Here is an 18,872-nt window from a genome sequence, read left to right as displayed (position 1 = left end):
AAGAGTAAGTTTGTTCTCCTATTCTGTATTCCTACTCTACTTTGGGTTGTTGATAGACAAGAAAAGATCCAGTGTTGTGTTCAAAATTTTTAATTCAGGTGATGACAGGGTAGTTATGGGGGAGAGAAGTGAGGGGAAGATCTGAGTTCTTCCAAGCTGTGGACTAGTTTTTAGATGCTTTGAGGTCTCAGACCTGGTGCCCATTGAGGAGAGGGCTACTTTCTCCACTGGGGCCTGGATAGAAGGAAGAGGGTAATCTCAACCAGTGAACAGTACGTTGAGGCAGCCAGGATTGTGGAAGAGCTGAGCCCCGTTTTACCCGCCTGCAGTAATAGGAGAAGAAACAGAAATCAGCAGATGCAAAGTCTTTCTGAAAGCTGCCCTGGCCAGCCTACATGGGATTTTCAGGTATGCCATTCCAAAGAAAGGGATATATCACCCATTTTCAACATGTCTGACCACCATGAAGTATCATCACTTGGGACCTGAGGCCATTTCTCTTCCCTTTTGCTTATCCTACATGGGGATAAAATCTCCCTTTAAAGGCTTTATATTCACAGGCTACAAACTTCTGGGAGACCTCATTCTACTCAGCCTTCTCTTTATTTTATTTATCCCTCAAAAATAAAGAGCAACAATTTCCTTTTTGATGAAGAGGATATCTGTGGGAGGAAGAAGAACAATAGACCCTAATATAAGAATACATTTGTATAGGAAGTGCTCTATATACATTCTTACCTTTTCCTCATAATACTCTATCAAGAAAGCAGTACAAATTCTTAATTCCCATTTTGGAATAAGAATTTAGAGCTGAAAGGATCTTAAGAGTTCAGTTAGTTCAGAAGTTCTTCACCTGGGGTTTGTGAAATTGTTTTTAAAAATATTTTCATAATTTTCAATATAATTGGTTTCTTTTATAGGCCCATGTTTTTATTTTATGCAGTAGAAACAGTTCTAAAATCCATAAGTCCATAAGCTTTACCAACTGCTAAAGGGTTCAAAGCCCCTCTATTAAGTGAATATCATGTTACTGAAGGAGGAGAAGGGACTTGTTCAAAGTCATACAACCTGTAAGTTGGCAGATCTAGGACAGAAATTCTCACCACTACATCATACTTCAGAATACTATAGAAAAAGAAAATGAGATTTAGCATTTCCCAAGAAGTAAAGGTTAGAAAAGCCCAGAGCTCCTTAAGTTGTAGCAAGAAGGCTAAAAGATAGCTGAGCAAAGATCAAGACCTACTTCTATGTTCCAATCTCTATGGAGGACAGAATGATGGGCAAGGGCTGAAAAGAAGGTATCTTACCTGTACGTTAGAAATGCCAAGGCTATTGCCACTATAGCCAACATAACGCCTACCAGCAGCGGAGCCTTCTGGGTGCCTGTTTCTTGTCCTGTGAACAGAGCCCCAGGTATCCCCGCTATTAATACTCCTCTCTCCTTGAAATCTAATCACCACCAGCAATATCCCACCTTCCCTCAGATGCCTACCTGGGACTATGAGCTGAGTGCTGGCCATAACCAAGCTGTTGGTATCAGCCAGAGATACATTTAGGCAGTAGAGCCCTGCCCCTCCCTCCAAAACTTGGTGTAGCACCAGCTGACAGTCTGGACTAGACACTACAGGCTGGCACAGTTTCTGGACAGGGAGCTGACATCCAGGAGATGAGATCTCTGTGCAAACTTCCTCAGGCAACCTGAATATGGGGGATGGCGGAGGGGTGGGGAGAAGGGAATCAGTTTATGGCAGGGAACTGAGGAGAAAGCCTGAGCAGAGTGCTATCAATCAGGATTGGTGAGTCCCTTGAAATTAAACATTTTCAAGGGTCATTGTCCCAAAGACCACTCACCCGCCTTGGCAAGATACAGTCAGTTCAATTGCATCTCCTTCACTGACAGGCACAGCCTGCAAGATTTCAGCACTCTCAATGCCCTCTGTGGAAAGATGAACAATCACATAGGAATTCTTAGGGTTTATGTCCAGAAAGACCTTGGAGATAATCTCCAACTTCCAAGGAAACTGAGGCTCAGAGAATCAAGCTATTCCCCAACTCTGTGATATGGAAACTGCTGATTCTTCCAAATAAGGATCCCTTGTCTAAGTGTCCCCTGAACTTTGGAACTGGCTCAGAGCCCCAGAATTTTTGTGGAGATCTTGCCAAGATGTCTTTCCTTCTCAAGGCTTTGGGAAACTATTGCCTCCCTCCTGTTCCCCTCCAAGCCTCTCCTGAATTAAGCAGATAGATAGGACTCACGGACAATGTCAAGGGTGAGAGCAAATGAGCCAAACCGATACAGGATGCAGTCCAGAGGAATCTGACGCTTCACCAGAGCCAGTTCAGCTGTGCCAGCAGAGGGGAGGACTGATAATCCTTTAACATATAGTGAGAAAAGAAGATTGGGGGGGGAGGGGCGTTAATAATAAACAGGAGTTTTAGAATTTTTCTAGCTAGGACCAGGTCAATCAGATGCATTAATTAGTTGAAATGGGTATTTGGGAAAATTGGGGTTATATATCAAGGACCGGGGGATTTCTACACCTTAAATATGAAATAATGCATACAAATGAAATGTAAACCCAATGCAGGTTAATTCAGAGTCTACCACACATCCCTCCCTTCTTTTCTACTTCTAGGGACAAGCTGTTCTGTCCCTAGGGCAGGGACAGGGCAGGGACCCAGAATTCCTGAATCCCAAGCATACCCACCTGTTGTTCCAGGGAGATTGGTGGCTTCTGGTCTTAAAGAAGGGGTTGTGGGTACCTCTGAGGTGCTCTGTTCAGGAATAGCTGGGCTGGTGCCTGGGCTTACCATGACCATATCAGAGGTCTCCACAGATTCCATAGTTTGTCCTGTTCCTGTTACATTTCTTATTATGTCTGTGACTGAAACCCCCTCGTCTGTATTAGCACTTGGTGCTACAGTTGGCATTTTTTCAGCAGTGGTAACTGGGAACACTGCAGTTGGTACTTCTCCAGCTGTAGTCCCAGAGACCTGTATAGTTTGTGCTTCCCTAATAGTGGTGCCAGAGGCCACTGTAGTTGGTATCTCCGTGGCTGTGGGAGTAAAGGCCATTGTGGTTGGAACCTCCCAAGCTGTGGTTCCAGGGGTTTCTGAAGTTGTTATTCTTCCATCTGTGGTGCCCAAGGGTTGGGTGCTTGGGAGATCAGTGCCTGGAGCAGGAGAAGTCCTGCAGGAAGTTAGGGGAATAGCAGCCTCTAAAACCACCTGGGCAGTTACAGGGCCAGACACCTGGTATGTGTGAGTGACAGTGGGTGCTCGGGATATGAGAGTCCCACTGCCATCTCCAAAATTCCAAGTGTAGGATAGATCAGCCTGGGACAAATAGCTGCTAGGATCATGGAGCTGGAGGTTGAAGATCAAGGGCTGGTTTCTCAGAAAGTGTCTCTCTCCCCCATCCAGAGCCTGAAGCTGTGACACACTCACAGAGAATGGAACCTGGTCTGGAGTGGGATCAGAAAGAATAAGATGCAGGGTCAAAGACTTTTCTGACTCCTCCCATTTTCCCAACCCTCTCTGAAATTGGACATCCAGAATAACTGGAGAATCCATTTCTAAGACTATTTTATTTTTTGGTCTGCACTGATTCTTCACTAGTTCTTTACCCTCATATTTTCTATAATCATGCAAATTCCCTGACTCAGTTCCCACAACAAAATACTTCCCTACCCCAATATTAGCATCTGGCTAGTCCCTCTTGAAAACAATCCCTTCCTAGACTTCTTGTCTATTTTTGTTACAAACATGATTCTATTCTCTTCTCCTACCAGTAAGGGTGAAGGTAGACAAGCCTCTGGCAATGGGCACATAACTCCGAGGTCCTCGGTGATGATAAACTGTCACTTCCATGGTATGGGGACCTGTAGCTACTCCAAGTGTCTCAATACTCAGTTTGGACACTGGACCTCCCAAAACTTGCCAATATTTTCCTGTAGTCAAGATAGAGAGAAAGATTAAAGAATTTCAACTATGTGACCCAGAGAGGACAAAGGTGCATATTGGGGTATGGTCCCAATAAAGCTGATATTGGCAAGATGTTCAAAGGAGTACAAAGTGAGTTATCAAAAAAAAAAAAAGATCCAAGATATAGAACCATGGAATGGGGGAATCTTAGGACCAAAAGGGCAGAATAAGGTTCAAGGGAAAGAAGGTCAGGATTAAGCTGATCCCAGAAATGAATAGAGGGAAGGAGTTGAATGCCTTGATAGGTTCAGAGAAGACAATTTTTTACCCCAAGTCTTCCAGACATAGATGAAGCTCCTATGAGGTCCAGCCTTAGATGGGCAGGGTTGTCCATCAGGGAAGACACAGGCAGCATCAGAATCTTGAGGATAAACAGGTTGTCCATCCCATACCTGGCTCCCTGAAAGAAACATGGTCATCTTTGAACTTTAATATCTTTTTATACTCCAATCCCAATCACTAATAAATGGAGCCAGTGGCTCAATGGGGCAGCATTCTAGCCACATGAGGCATTATTAAATTTGTGAGGATATTAGGGAGAATACACAGAAAGGCTACTAGGAGATATACTCAGGCACAAAGAGAGGTCCCTTACCATTGATAGTACCATTGCCAGTCCAAATAATATGTCCATTGGGCAAGACCTGCTGGCTTGCAGGGAAGTGCAAGATAATAGAGAAGGAAACATGGGCACCAGTCAGAGTTGGGGCATCATTACTGACCTCCAGTGTCACCTGGCCTCCTGGATAAGGAAAGAGCATTAGTTGGGGATCCTGACCTCTGCAGGACCCTTTTCATTTTGATGGTTTATCTTCTAATCTTATTTCTAACTTTGCTCCTCTTACCATTTTTCTAATTCCATCTTTCCCCACATATCCCAAATCCTGTTTCTTACCTCTCCAGCAGTCAAGACCCCGAATTCCGGCTTCTGTCCATTCTGGATACAACTTTGAGTCCCAGACATTAGTCTGGGGTTGATTTCTGGCACCTTTCCAACCTGGTTCATGTGGCCCTAAAAATAATAAAATACAAGAAGCAGAGTTAATAATCCTCCCACTTAGGGAATATGTAGTTGGAAGAGAACAAGGAGGAGGAAGGTGATGGTTGTGGTTTAATATTTATTATTTATATATTTATATTTTGTTGTTTTGGACTTGTGATTTCATTGGTATGGGAACATATATACATATACTGGTATAGGTCTGCAACTCATATTTGAAGTAAGATACTACTACCCTTTCTTACCTAGGACTCTAAATACAGAAACTAACCCATGGTCACTTAGCTACTATGTGTCAGAAAAAGAATTTGAACCCATTTTCCAAATTCTAAGGTCAACCCCTTTATCTACCATGCTTTACTGCTTCTAGGTAATAAATGCCATATTGCAATAGATTAAAGAGAATATTGTGAGAGGTGGGTACAGTATCAAGGAAAGTGATCCTTTGTTTAGTAAGAATGGGAAATCTTTGAAGGATCTAGAAAAGGGCTAGGAACAGCAGAAGAAGATAACTAGAAGAATACATGTTTGTGGAGGAGAATGCTGAGAGAACAATAAAGCCCTTGTCTAGATGAATCTGATGGAGGACCCAATTCTGTACTCTAAATTTCTATGGAAAACAAAGTCATCATGGTTAAAACTGATACAGATCGGTGAACTTGGTGGTTTCCAACTTGAAGCAAGGAGATATTACAATGGGTCAAACAGATCTTTTACAGATTGAATAAATATTCAGACATACTACTTGTATCATCTAAGACCACAGTTTCCTTATCTGGATTGCCTCTGGGTTCCCTCTTAGCTCTGAAGCTATAATCCCATGAAATAATGTTGCATGAATTTATGTATCACTACATTTCAACTGTATATAGATATTGTTACTCATACAATACAAATGAATTTAAAAGTGTTACTGAATTCTTAGTAGCTTTTTTTTTTCAATAAATGGATACTAATAGTACAACTGCTACCATGTGAGGGACTTGTGAAGTATTAGTGATACAGAAAGAATGAAAAGGAAAAGAAGAAAGGAAGGAAGGAGGAAGGGAAGAAAGAAGGAAGGAAGGAAGAGAAAGAGGGAGGGAGGGAGGGAGGAAAGAAAGGAGGAGGACGAAGAGATAAAAGAAAAATCTATCAGACAAAATGTTCATATCCTTTGATCCAGATTCCACTCAGGCATATTTACCAGAGAACCCATATTTACCAAATGTTTATAGCAGCACACTTTGTGGAAATGAAGAACTTAAACAAAATATGTATCAACTAGAGAATGACAAAATAAATTAATGGAATAAATGGAATGGAATAATTGTGCTTTAAGAAATGACCTATGCAATGATGCATAAAAGGTTGGAAAGACTCATATGAACTAAAGCAGAATGAATTAATAAGAGCCAAAAAATATATACATAATGATTACAACAATATAAATGGAAAGAACAATCACAAATGAGTTTCAAAATTAGAGATCAAGAAGACATCTTTTGCCACTTCTTAGCCTAGATGTGGAAGTCTACAGGTATAGAATATCATATATTGTGAGGTTTTACACATATAAATTTATATAAATCTCTATCTATGTATGTACTAATTTTTCCTCTTCTGTTTTTCATGAAAAAATTCTTTGTTGTATGATATGGCTCTCTGGAAGGATGAGGAATATTTAATTTAAGGAGGAAATTTAAGTGATGAAAACCAAAAGCTGTTAATAATTTTTTAAAAAATTATCCTTATACTAAAAAAAAATAGAGAACTTCTGGGTCAGATATTAGGGAGATGGAGTTTTCTGATTTTCCAAGATTCAGAGGGACAACAGGACTAAAAAATGGGCTTGGAGACTTAGAGGTAGAGAGAAGGAACCTAGAATAATGTAACTGAGTAGCTCATTGTTAGGATAAAAGGAGTAATAAGCTCTCTCCTTCTTTCTCCTCTCCACTCTCTTCCTTACTGTAACTTCTGATATTCCAGACCACCACCCCCCTTCCCAGTCACGAGGTGCCAATCCCCCAGCAGATCCTTTTCATGTGATTCTCAGCTGAGACCCCCATGCCTCCCTATCCCTAGACCCAGCATAGCAGGCAGAGACAATAGGTGTCTCACATCCAAAGGAATAAGTGATTCCTTTTTAATCTTTTGATCTCATATACTTCATTCTTTTCCCCAAGAATTGCTTCTTTCACATCCCCTAAAGTGCCAGGTACTAGAAGAGGCAGGAACAATTGATTTATCAACTTTAGGGATTGTCTATTTTACCTTCAAAAATCCTGATATGATCTATTCTCATCCTCTTGGGATGAGAACTTAAATAACAAGTACTCCAAAATTGCTTCCCTCTTCAAGAAATGCTTTGGCTCAATTTCCCCACATTTCTGAAAAGGAAGGGATGTTTAATCTAAATGTTAAAGTCCTTCTGAATAGATGGGGAAATGGGTCAGAAGAGACCTGGGAAATTGGCTAAGGGAGTTGTCCCTAAGAGAATCTGGAATCTAAGCCTAGGAGATAGTTCCAGCTCAAACTGCCCATTCTCTCCCATCCTCCCAACATCTCCATACTTATTCTCATACTCACCATCAGCAGCTATTGTGGTCAACAGGACACAGGTCATGGCCGTATAATAAAACCAGATCATCTGTCCTAGTGTCATTCTTTCTGTTAGTGGAACAGCCATAGCACAGAGACTAGTGCTAGCTCCTATATAAGAAAGGGGTACTACTGCTCATTTGCATAGCCCTGCCTATAGTCTCCTCCCTTCAAATTCCCAGGGAAGAAAGGAAGAATTGAAGAGAGGTGGATGTAACTTATAATGGTGTGATAAAAGTAAGAAAGAGAACACTGCTCTATGTAGCAGAAAATGTGGGTTCTCTTTCTTTTCCTGCTTCTACCAACTATTGGCTGTATGACCACAACCTCTCTGTTTCCTAACAATAAAACAGAAATGAATGAAAATGCTTTGAAGTTTTTCTTTTTCCTACTTCAATACTTGCTTGTTGCTTTGAACCCCACTAAAAGATTAGATTTTTTTGGCTCCATTTCCCCCCAACAACCCAGATAATTGCTAATTATATGGGAGCCTGAATCTCTGGAATAGACAGGAATTAAGCAAAAATCAAGGAATATCTTTCCATATCTTCATTGTACCAATCACCTTCCTCTTCCTCTTCCACAGTTGCCCAAATAACTCAGTATGACAGATTCAGCCAAAGAGTTAAATTACATCAAATCAGGGACCTCACAAAAAGGAGACAGAATATCTTCATATGACAACCTGTGAGACAGAAACAAGAAGATTCTGAAAGACAAAGGTTAGTGGAGAGAGTAGTGGATTTATAGTGTGAAGGAGGGGAGAAGAGATTAAGAATTCTGGCTCTTATAAGCCTTCCGAAGCCACCTGGTTCTGTGATCCTCAAATTTTTCAACTATAAAAAGGAGACTCTCACACCTGTACTTCCTATCAAACAGTGTTGTTGTGAGAATCAAATGAGATTATGAGTATAAAGTATAGTTATCAACACTATCTATGACTATATTTACACCATCACAGGGCTGTTGTGAGGATTACATAAAATCAAGGATGAAAAGCTTTTTGTATATTTTGAGTGCTATATGCAGTTATTCAGAGCTTTAAAATCTGAAGTCAAAGGGGGATTTGAAGTTTGATTCTAAATACAGGAAACTATCCACTGTGCCCTGCTGTGTCCATTATTATTATAACAGAAATATAATCAAAAATAGTGGTACATTGGTAAATGCTTTACAACAAGTTCTCTGGAAAAAGTATGAATGACATACTTTAAAAATTTTCACTTTTGTAAGACAGTCAAAATAATCAGTCAAGCTCTGATTTTAGCATTTGCTGATTTCTTAAGTGCAAATTATTACACTGAAAATTTTACAATTGACTCTCATATAAGTTGGTCTGGGCTGGCTCCAGCACTCCCTTGGATATATTCTGGGCTCAGAACCACAGTTGTCCCTATTCAAAATCATTCTTTTCTATCCAGGACTCCCTTGGAAGAATGGAAAGTTATCCCAAAAAATCTGAACTTGGAGCTAGGAGAGACTTTTAGACCTAGCACAGTCCCTGGACCTATAGCACAGAGTAGGTGCCTAATAAATGATCACTTAACTGAGCCTCAGTTTCCTCAGCTGTAAAATGGGGATAATTAACACAATCTAGCTGACACAGCTGTTATGGGGATCAAATGAAATAAAGTATGTTTAACATTGGTGGAGATGTGCTTCTTGCAGTGTTTGAAAAAGATTTTGTAAATCTTAAAGCACTTATATAAATGGCAAATATTATTCAATTCCTTTGATCAAGCTTTGTAGATAAAAGGTGGACAAGAGATTATAGTCTCTGCAGACACAAGACACAAAGGGCAGAGGATATAGATTCCAGAGACGTACGTGGCTGTCTCTAGGAAGCGGGAGATTATCTACAATGGATGAATGATCATTGGACATAGAGAAGTACTATCACCAAAGTAGCCATTCTTTAGGTTTTTCAAGCAAGAAAAGTTGACCTAGGGAAGGAATTGGCAGGCTGGAGAAAAGGGATGGGGCGATAGAGTATTTTACTGGAGCCAGTAGGACAGGACAGGGCTCTGAGCCCCACCCCTGTGATGACGCAAACCAATAAGACACTCTGGGGGCGGAGCGAGTGAAACGCGGGAAGCTGGGGCGGGGCTTCTGGAGGAGGCCGGGCGCGGGAGGGGGGAGGCGGCAACATTGTTGCAAGTTGAAGAAACTGACTGACAAGGGGCAAAGGATACACAGCGTTCCATCCGGGCTCGGGCCACGGCGCCGGCCCCCTGCCCTCCAACTCTGCTCCCAGAGCCAGGCTACTCTTCTCTGGATTCCCACTCGTTCCCAAGTTCCCACTCCTGGGCCGTGCCGGCCTCGCTCCCCGGCTCTCCATGGATAATTTCCAAAAGGTGGAGAAGATCGGAGAAGGCACTTACGGGGTGGTGTATAAGGCGAAGAACAAGGTGACTGGAGAAGTAGTGGCGCTGAAGAAAATCCGTCTGGACACGTGAGTGGCCCCCTCCTACTCTCGACCCTACTACTTCGAAGATTCCTGGAGTGCCCCCCATCCTATATAGGAGTCGGCGGGACCGGAAGATGGAGGGGCAGTTTCTTTTGGAGTGGGGTTCTGGATTGTGGGGGCACAGGGCAGCGTGGCTTTCTAGGTGGTGTATTGGGAAGGGTCTCTCAGCTCCCGGTGAAGGCTTTGAAGCTTAGAACATGAAAAACCCTTTTCTAAAATTGCCTATGACAATGCCCCAAATGTGTAGGGATTAATTGAGGGAGAGGGGAAAAACCTCTAGAATGGCCTGTGAGACCCAATGGAGTTGGATTTTGTAGAGAGTAAGGAGGGAGAGGGGTGGCAGAGACATCAACTGGTAGGAAGCAGCTGCCAACAGGTCTTCCCCTCTTCCCCTACCTTAGAATTCTCCCTGCTCTTTCAAAAGAATGGCAGTTGAACCTTCACTGGCCTTTCTGGGGGAGGTTAGGATTACCCCCTTCAAAACTTTTCCCCATTGCCTCCCTTGCCTCAGTTTCCCATAATATAAAAGAGTTAGATAGAAACTTCACTTTCTAGGACCTTATTGTACTCTGGTAGGAGGGAGGAAATGGTGGCCTTTTATGTGTCCAAAAGCCACTCCCTGGCCTGTGAGCCCCACCCTGCATGGGCAGGAGTAGTTTGTAGGTTGGCATTCTCTCCTGAATCTCTTCCCCACCTTCTCAAAAAGTTTGGAAGGGCCTCTGTTAGCAATTGGGGTCTAATTAGGGAGATTGGGCTGTGGGGAGTGACCTTCTTGCTAAACTCCCATCTCTGCTCCCCCATCCTCTCCAAGTGAGACAGAGGGCGTCCCCAGTACTGCCATTCGAGAGATCTCTCTACTCAAGGAACTTAATCACCCCAACATTGTCAAGTAAGTATGTTTCTGAGGAGGCTCTCTGATATGTTGATATGTTCATTCCTAAAGAGTGGGCCTCTGATTCCCCCATCCCTTCTCATAGTGACATAAACTTGTCTTTAGTACATCAGTATCAATAATCCTTTTTCCTTGCCTCCCTTTGGTCATTCTGACCTCTCCTCTATAGGCTGCTGGATGTTATCCATACAGAAAACAAACTCTATCTGGTTTTTGAATTTCTGCATCAGGATCTGAAGAAGTTCATGGATGCATCCGCACTCACAGGCATCCCTTTGCCCCTCATTAAGGTAACTTGCCTCTCCACCTTTAATCTTCAACTCTCTTCTTTTTGATGATAACATCCTGAATATCTGTACCTATATTCCTTGTGTTCATAGCAAATGGGGGATTCTGCCTACAGCAATGGGTTTAAAACATAAAATATTTTGCAGGTAATTCAGGTTCCTTCCCTCCCCCATCTCATTTGTGCCTTATTTTGTAAGCTCGTTAATTAGGGCTGAGCTGGGCTGGGCTGGGCTGGAGAACCAAAAAAGTTTCAACTACACTGAGTCAACTCCTTATTAAATAGATGGTGGGAGAGTTTTAGATGAAGGAGGTAGACTAACTCATTTAACTGAAAGTCTAGTTTACTTACTCATCCCATCTTCTGACATGAAAGCAATTGTGAGTGCCTTCTTGGGAGGGACAATGGCTACATTTGAAGACTCGGGCTTTAGGTTCTTCCTAAGAGTTATTTTTAATGCATCAGCAAAAACAAAAAATCCTTTCATTGAATATCAACTGTATACAAGGAACTATAAGGAAGGAGAGCTGCATCCTATGATGCTTTTCTCTCTTCTTCCATATACTTCTCTTGCCAGAGCTACCTGTTTCAGCTTCTCCAGGGTCTAGCCTTCTGCCACTCTCACAGAGTCCTCCATCGAGACCTCAAGCCACAGAACCTCCTTATCAATGCCGAAGGCTCCATCAAACTGGCTGACTTTGGATTAGCCAGAGCTTTTGGAGTACCTGTTCGTACCTACACGCATGAGGTGAGATACCCATCCTCTGCTCCCCCTAATGATCTTCTTATATGCCCTTTATCATCACTAATTATGGTTCTCAAATTCTCAATAAGTATTTACTTAAAACCTACTATTTTATTAACACCACTGTGGGAATACAAACATGGAACAATCCCTGTCCTCACAGAATTTACATTCTATTCAGGGAGATAATATATATGTGAAGAAATATATGAAAAATAAGAGGTCATTTTTTGAGGGGGAAGGACATTGGCAGGTGGGAAGATAAAAAAAGCTTCTTTTAATTGTAACAAACAGTTTTAAAGAAAACAAAGGATTCTAAGATGTGAAAGTGAGTGGAGGGGGCATATTGCAAAGATCATATGAATAACACATATATCACATATATATGTGTTAAAAACAGCAAGAAGGCCAATAGAGGAAATAATTTTAATAAGATGTAATAAGGGAAATTGGGGCCAGGTATAAAGACCTTAATAGCAAAACAGATTATATGTGATCTTACAGGTAGTGAGAAGCCACTGGAGTTTGAGTAGGGGAGGGTATCGTAGATTATCTCATTTGAGGGAAGAAAGCTTCTACAATATCAGAGGTTGGTGCTATTATCCCAATTTTACATTTGAGGAAACTGAGACAAAGGTTAAAAGACTTGCCTAGACTTCCATAGCTAGTAAAAGTCTGGAGAACAGATTTAAATTTGGGTCTTGCTGACTATAGGACCTCGCATTTTATCCACTGTGGTACTAGCTGCCTCTAAAGTGACAATAATAAGATTTATACTTTAGGACTATCATTTTGGCAATTGTATAGGAGATAAATTTGAATGAAAAAGGACTTGAGGCAGAGAGATCAAGGAAGAAGCTAGTTCAGTAATCTTGGCAAAATGGAGGCCCAAACTAGAATGGTGGCTAAATAAAGAGATGGAAGAAATACTGTAGGTTTGGAAGTAAGAAGATTTGGTAACTGATTAAATATGTGGGGTAAGAGATTAGTAGAGTAAGAAATCAAGAATAATGTTGAAGTCATAAGCATGGGTTATTGGAAAGGAATAGAAATGGTTTGGGGGATTTGGAGATTTCTTTTATCAAATGGAAAATATTGGTAGGCCATAAATTGGCATATAAATTGTTTTGTTTATTATAATAGAATATATAATTGACAACCTTAATAAGGGGAAAGAACTTCTGTCACTCCAGGAAGATCTCAGAATTTAATCCCATTCACTGTAGAATCTGATTAATTAGACACAAAGCTGGAATACTTGTCTAGAAGCATATAGAAGACATGTAAAATAAAATGCAAAGCTAAGGACCATGTGTTAGACTAATTGGGGTTGGAAGAAATTGTTGGGGGAAAAAGGGAATCAGTGAGAGCAACATGTTGGGAAAGAGGAAAAGCTGCCCTAAAGAATGGAGTTTTAGAGACTGGTGTTAAGAGTTGGATTTCTCTACTGATTTCCCATCTTTCCATTTTATTCAGGTGGTAACCCTGTGGTATAGAGCACCAGAAATCCTCTTGGGTTGTAAATACTACTCAACAGCTGTAGATATATGGAGCCTGGGTTGTATCTTTGCTGAGATGGTATGTTATAGACCCTGACCCTAACCCTCACCAATCCCCACCTTTTCACTCCATCAAACACAGACATAACCCCTTCTATCTCATGGCATGAGAACACTTAAAAGAGTTGCCACACTGGTTAAGACCTATGCTCCATCCAGCCCTTCATTAGTTTCTGACAGCAAGGGAAGTATGGAAGTGGGATGGGGTGGTTGGGTATGATTTTCTTCCCTGATAAGGACCTTCAAATTTCAAATAGTAGGATAGTCTTCCCATAAAATCCTCACTTAATAGACTGCTGTAGATCTGTCACCATTAACTTATAAACTATTATAGCTATTTCGTGCACACCAAGAGTTTATTACCTGCTCTGAAAAAAGTAGTACTTCCTATACTGAAATTTTAGGTTTTCATTAACTTTCTAGAATATCTCTCCTGGATAGAACAGAATTCAGGGAGCTTTATATACTATTTTTTATTTTATAAACTTTGAGCATATGCTTAACTTTTGACTTTTCAAACAGAAAATTCTTAATATTTTAAATCATGTGCGAGGCACCCCTCCATCCCTTTGATTTTTTAAGTTATCCTTCTGAATCTTCTCCAGTTTCAATGATAATCTTTCTTGAGATACAAAGACCTGAACTGCACCCAGTATTCCAGGTACAGATGTACCATGATTTTGGGCAAGGGAGGACTAATGTTTCCCCCCACCTTTTTTTTTTTTTTTTTTTAAACCAATACCTTCCCTGATAGCTCCTGGCCTTTTGTAGGTCTTTTTGGCCAAAGCCACACAGTGTCTTCAAATCAGCAACTAATATTTATTGAGAGTTTATTCCCAGGGCCCTTTACTGGACCTTGAAGGTCATCTAGTCCACCCCCTCATTTTATAGATGAGGAAACTGAGCTAAGGGCTCAGAACCCATCATCTTAAAAATATGGTATGGGTTATTTGTCCCTTCATGCATTACCTTACACTTGCCCATATTCCTGTTTCAATCAATCAACAAGGATTTATTAAGCACCTACTGTGTGCCCAGCACTGTGCTAGGTGCTGTGGGGGATAACAGAAGAAGTGGAAGACACAGTCCCTGCCCTCTGTACTCCTATCTAGAAGTGGCTGCATCACAAGGAGGGGGGATGACTTCAATGCCCACCCCACACCCCGTGAGTGGCTTGGGATCCCCTTGCTGCACATCAGTGGCCCCCACTCACCCCCACCCCAACCCCTCCACCCCAGCCTAGGGGGATCTGAAAAGCCATGGTTGGGGGAGGGGAGGAGGAGGCATGGAGATAATAAAGGGGCTTTATTGTCTCAGGCTCATGTGTGACTGACCCCGTGAAGGGCCCTGGGGGGAGTCATGGGGTCCCATTGACCTTTCACTGCCTGTGGGAACTTCTACTCTTTATGTGCTGGGAGGGGTTCACCTACGTCAATCCTGTCCCCCTCTTCTACTTTCCAGATTACCCGTAGGGCTTTATTTCCTGGAGACTCTGAAATTGACCAGCTATTCAGGATCTTTCGGACACTGGGGACACCAGATGAGGTAGCTTGGCCAGGAGTGACCTCCATGCCTGATTATAAACCCAGCTTCCCCAAGTGGGCACGGCAAGATTTCAGTAAGGTGGTGCCTCCACTAGATGAAGATGGACGGAGCTTGCTGTCGGTAAGCTAGGGAGAAGGGAAGAAACTAACCTGTTCTTTGTACCTCACAATCCCAGAATAGAGGCTTCCCCTCACCCCAATGGAGAGTCAGGCTCCTTGGACATTTGCTAAAAAAGAGGAGTCTGTGCCTCCTCTTTCCTTGGTGATTTCCTAGCAAAATTTAGAGGGATAGGGGTTGAAGTTGAGTGAATTGCAAAAATGGCCCATCTGTGGGGAGAATGAAGGATAAGTGGGATCCTTTTTTCATAGCTTGTTCCTCACCCCTTCACATGTTCATAGACATACTTCTTAATAATAATTTCCTTTTCTTTTTCCAGCAAATGTTGCACTATGACCCTAACAAGCGTGTTTCAGCCAAGGCAGCTCTAACTCATCCCTTCTTCCTGGATGTTACTAAGCCTGTACCCCACTTACGACTCTGAGCCATGCTGTGCCCCTATCCCCCAATCCTATTCTCACCTTCTAGGGTAGATCAGCCCTGGTCTGACTCCAGAGCTGTTTGAACTTAGATAGGGGTCAGGGGAAAGCCAATTTGGCTGCCTCCAACTCTCAACTTACCTTCTCACTTTTCCCATTCTACCCAGGTGGGGAATGAGGAGGATAGGAAGTGAAAAGGAGATTCAGTATTCAATGCACTTAAGCCAACATCTGCCTTCCACTGCCTCCTTCTAGGGCATGAGCAGTGAGACAGACTCTGCAGCCTCAGCTCCTGATCTATGCTGAGGGGGATGGACAAAAGACAGGACCTCAGGGCTCCCCACTGTCTGATAAACCACCCCCTACCTAGGACTTCTGTCTGGTGATGATTGTCTCCTGAGTTTGGGAGTGACAACATAGGATTTTCAGCATACCCCTCCCATCCTCCTGCTGCTACTGTTTATATAGGACCTACTAGAAGCAGAGGGCTAGGTGGGAAGCTTTGAAAGAACATTCCACAGGGCCCCTTTTAAATAATTTGTGTATTTTTATTTTTGGGGTGTGTGTCTATTTTGTTGTGAATTTTTAAAAAAGAAAATAGATAAAACCAGATTTTGTACCCTAGAATGGCTCATCTCCCCTTACAGGGTGGAAGAATAAAAACTTAGTCCCAATAAGGGCTGCCACAGAACTAATTGGCCCTAGTTCCCCTTGTCTGCCACCCTTCTGTCCATGTGGCAGAAATGGAACTTGGGGTGAAGGATAGAGACAAAGAAGAGAGAAAGAATTGTTCATTTTAATTCATGACTACTTCACTGCTGCCTTATAAGGGTGGGAGGTGTTTGATTTTTCCATCCCTTTTGGAATTGGCTTGTAGTTTCAATTAGCATCTCTGCCTCCTATTCTCCAATGAAGGAAACTCAAAACTGGGGCAGAGGTTAGGGTTAGAAGTTATTTGAAGAATGCCTGAAATTTTTTTAAGGGAAGGTTATGACTGGGCAAAAGGAATGCCAGAGAATATTTGTTTAAAGGAAGGACATTACTATTTATATTCCAGGTTGTATTTTTTTTGGTGTGTGTGTGTGTGTGTGTGTGTGTGTGTGGTTTTTTTTTAATCGGGGAGGAATTTTGCTGCCATGTGCACCTTTAGGGTTTTGTAAGGGAAATCTTAAGAAAAAATATTTTTTGTCATTTTTGTCTTCCTATGGTCTTGTGTGTCCTCACTCCCTATCCCCACAACCAATTCCTGTTAATGTTATTTGTAATTTAGTTTGTAATTCATTAAAATAAAGTTCCTAGTTTTATAGCCTGTTTCTTTATCCTTGGGATTCGGGGTAACGGAGGGCAGGGTCTTAGTCATGGGTGAGGTCTTGGATTTTCCTCACCAGGGCTGAACCTTCGACTAAATGACTGGAGGCCAGAGCTAGGGAGGCAGGGCCACAAAGAAGCTCTGGAAGCTGGCGGGAGGAAGCCGGAACGGAACTCAATTATTCCCGCCTTGGACCTTCCCCTTCCCTCCCCCCACAAAAAAAATGTAAATGGGGTTACACAGACTATCGAGTCAGGCCGCTCGGACCCGGAAATAATACAGCACCTACACCTTCCTACCCTTCAAGTCCCAGAATGAAACCTACACAGTGGGGACCCTGTCAAAAAGCAAGAACCAAGCAAAGGGGGTCATGACCTTTGCCCCGACCCCGGAAGTGAACATTCCCTCTACCTCTATTCCCCTCTCCTTTCTTCTGTCCAATCCAATGAAAGTATCCACCTAATAAATATTTAGGGTTGATCTGCGAATTCCTCAGGGGAGGTACAACCCGGTATCAACCCCAAACTCGGTGGTAGAAGGTTAGCAAAAGGCTTCCTTTTTGTCCCGCCTCATTTGCCAATCAAGCTCAAGATCGTGACACGATTGGTCAGATCTCTTCCACGATCCTCCCCGTTTTCCTCACCTGATTAGATGTTTATGAGTCGAAAGAAGGAGGTGGGGGGGTTCATTGGGTGTCGAGATTTCATTGGTCGCTTCAGACGTCCGTTAATAACGCACCGCCTCCTACTCGGAAACTAGACTCTTTAATGGTTGCTCATTTACATGGAGCTTCGTTGTCTATTGGTTGCGTGCTTCGTCCGTCAGGGCTCCCTTTCGTATTCGTTAGCGACAATGCCGGAAGAACCCACCTTCCCAAAGACGATTGGCGAATGTATTGACGTAAGCTCCACCTCCAGCGGCGAGTGGAGGAAGCTGCTATTGGTCGAGGCCGCCGCCCCAGGGTGAAGAGAAGGAGGAGGTGGAGGAGGAGAAGAAGGGTTTGGTTGACTTGCAGCTGTTTGTTCGACACAGGCTCGGGCCCGATTGGGTAGACTGAGGCTTAGGTACTGGAGCTGGTGGAGCCAAAAGGGCTGGGGCGATAGGAGGCTCCGGTGAACTGGGGAGGAGAGAGGCCCTGCTTTGCGGGTGGTAAGGGGACCGGGCTTCGGCGCCCTCCCGGACCAGGGAGGGACTGGGGATGAAGGGGGCAGGGCTGGGCAGGCCTAACGGGGAGCTCCTGAGTCGGGGGACCGGAGCAAAGAGAGAGTGAAGTTGGTGGGTAGGGGTTTGGAGTATTGGAAAAGGTAAGAAGGTGGAGTGGGAGGATGACTAGATCCAGCTAGGCCTGACACTAGTTGGGGTGGGATATGATAGGGTGGGCCTAGCGCATTATGGAGATAAGGGGTACAGGGGGGCTGGGCCTGGCAAGCTAAAGGGGCTTGCTTGGCGCAGGGGTTGGCTTACTTGGGGATGACAAAGAAGGGGAACTAGATCTCAGCCCTGGAGGAAAGGAGGGTAGGAGGAGTGAATGAAATAAGTTCATTTGTAGGCACCAAGATAGGGTGGGGATGATGGGTGGTGGAGGGGCTACACCTGACAGATAGCCCTAATGGGCTGCAGCAAAGAGATGAGGGAGCTATGGGGGCAAGTCGCTTTGTGGGCAGAAATAAGGATGAATTGGTAGGATCCATGAGGGATCCTTATCCTCATAAAGTGGGTGATAGTGGAGCTAAGCTTAAGTGGAGAAGATCCCAAAAGGGGATGACAGGGTGGGATGATTTAAGGTGTTTAGCTGAAGGAGATTTGGAGCAAGTTGAAAGAGTTAAGGTGAAAGAAGTAAGCTTTATTTAAGCTATAGGAAAGGAGTTGAGAAACTTGACACAGACTTTGGGATCATTTAACACAGACAATTGGGATCTTTTGAGAGGCTAAGGGTTCCACAAAGTAAGAAATTATTCTTCTTGTCCAT

The 18,872-nt window shown here is 43.0% G+C and overlaps 2 protein-coding genes across 7 annotated transcripts in view; one reads left to right on the top strand and one right to left on the bottom strand.

Annotated features, from left to right (window-relative positions):
* Nucleotides 1-74: 74 nt before the first annotated feature.
* On the bottom strand, nucleotides 75-7,696 carry PMEL (premelanosome protein). The gene is made up of 11 exons (XM_051962982.1): nucleotides 7,553-7,696; nucleotides 4,880-4,996; nucleotides 4,580-4,726; nucleotides 4,253-4,384; nucleotides 3,789-3,950; nucleotides 2,709-3,464; nucleotides 2,257-2,373; nucleotides 1,852-1,936; nucleotides 1,493-1,698; nucleotides 1,308-1,395; nucleotides 75-323 (listed from the first exon to the last, which is right to left on the bottom strand). Exons 1-11 carry the CDS (start codon nucleotides 7,650-7,652, stop codon nucleotides 188-190), a joined length of 2,046 nt encoding a protein of 681 aa, XP_051818942.1. The 5' UTR covers nucleotides 7,653-7,696; the 3' UTR covers nucleotides 75-187.
* A 1,982-nt stretch (nucleotides 7,697-9,678) lies between these two features.
* CDK2 (cyclin dependent kinase 2) overlaps nucleotides 9,679-18,872 on the top strand; it is a 21,932-nt gene continuing 12,738 nt past the window's right edge. For 2 of the 6 annotated variants that reach the window (XM_052001810.1, XM_052001809.1), the window contains exons 1-7: nucleotides 9,680-10,016; nucleotides 10,843-10,920; nucleotides 11,093-11,213; nucleotides 11,787-11,957; nucleotides 13,431-13,532; nucleotides 14,523-14,678; nucleotides 14,975-15,178. In XM_052001810.1, the coding sequence (XP_051857770.1) occupies nucleotides 9,901-10,016; nucleotides 10,843-10,920; nucleotides 11,093-11,213; nucleotides 11,787-11,957; nucleotides 13,431-13,532; nucleotides 14,523-14,678; nucleotides 14,975-15,178 (948 nt within the window). In that variant the 5' untranslated portion in view covers nucleotides 9,680-9,900. Of the gene's footprint in view, nucleotides 10,017-10,842; nucleotides 10,921-11,092; nucleotides 11,214-11,786; nucleotides 11,958-13,430; nucleotides 13,533-14,522; nucleotides 14,679-14,974; nucleotides 15,179-15,494; nucleotides 16,901-18,872 lie in introns of those variants that run through there. The other 4 variants (XM_052001808.1, XM_052001811.1, XM_052001813.1 and 1 more) reach the window with 4 other exon arrangements.

This window comes from Antechinus flavipes, chromosome 5, assembly GCF_016432865.1.
Source record: "Antechinus flavipes isolate AdamAnt ecotype Samford, QLD, Australia chromosome 5, AdamAnt_v2, whole genome shotgun sequence".
In the NCBI taxonomy this organism is placed as follows: Eukaryota; Metazoa; Chordata; class Mammalia; order Dasyuromorphia; family Dasyuridae; genus Antechinus; species Antechinus flavipes.
This window is presented reverse-complemented; position numbering and strand designations above follow the sequence as displayed.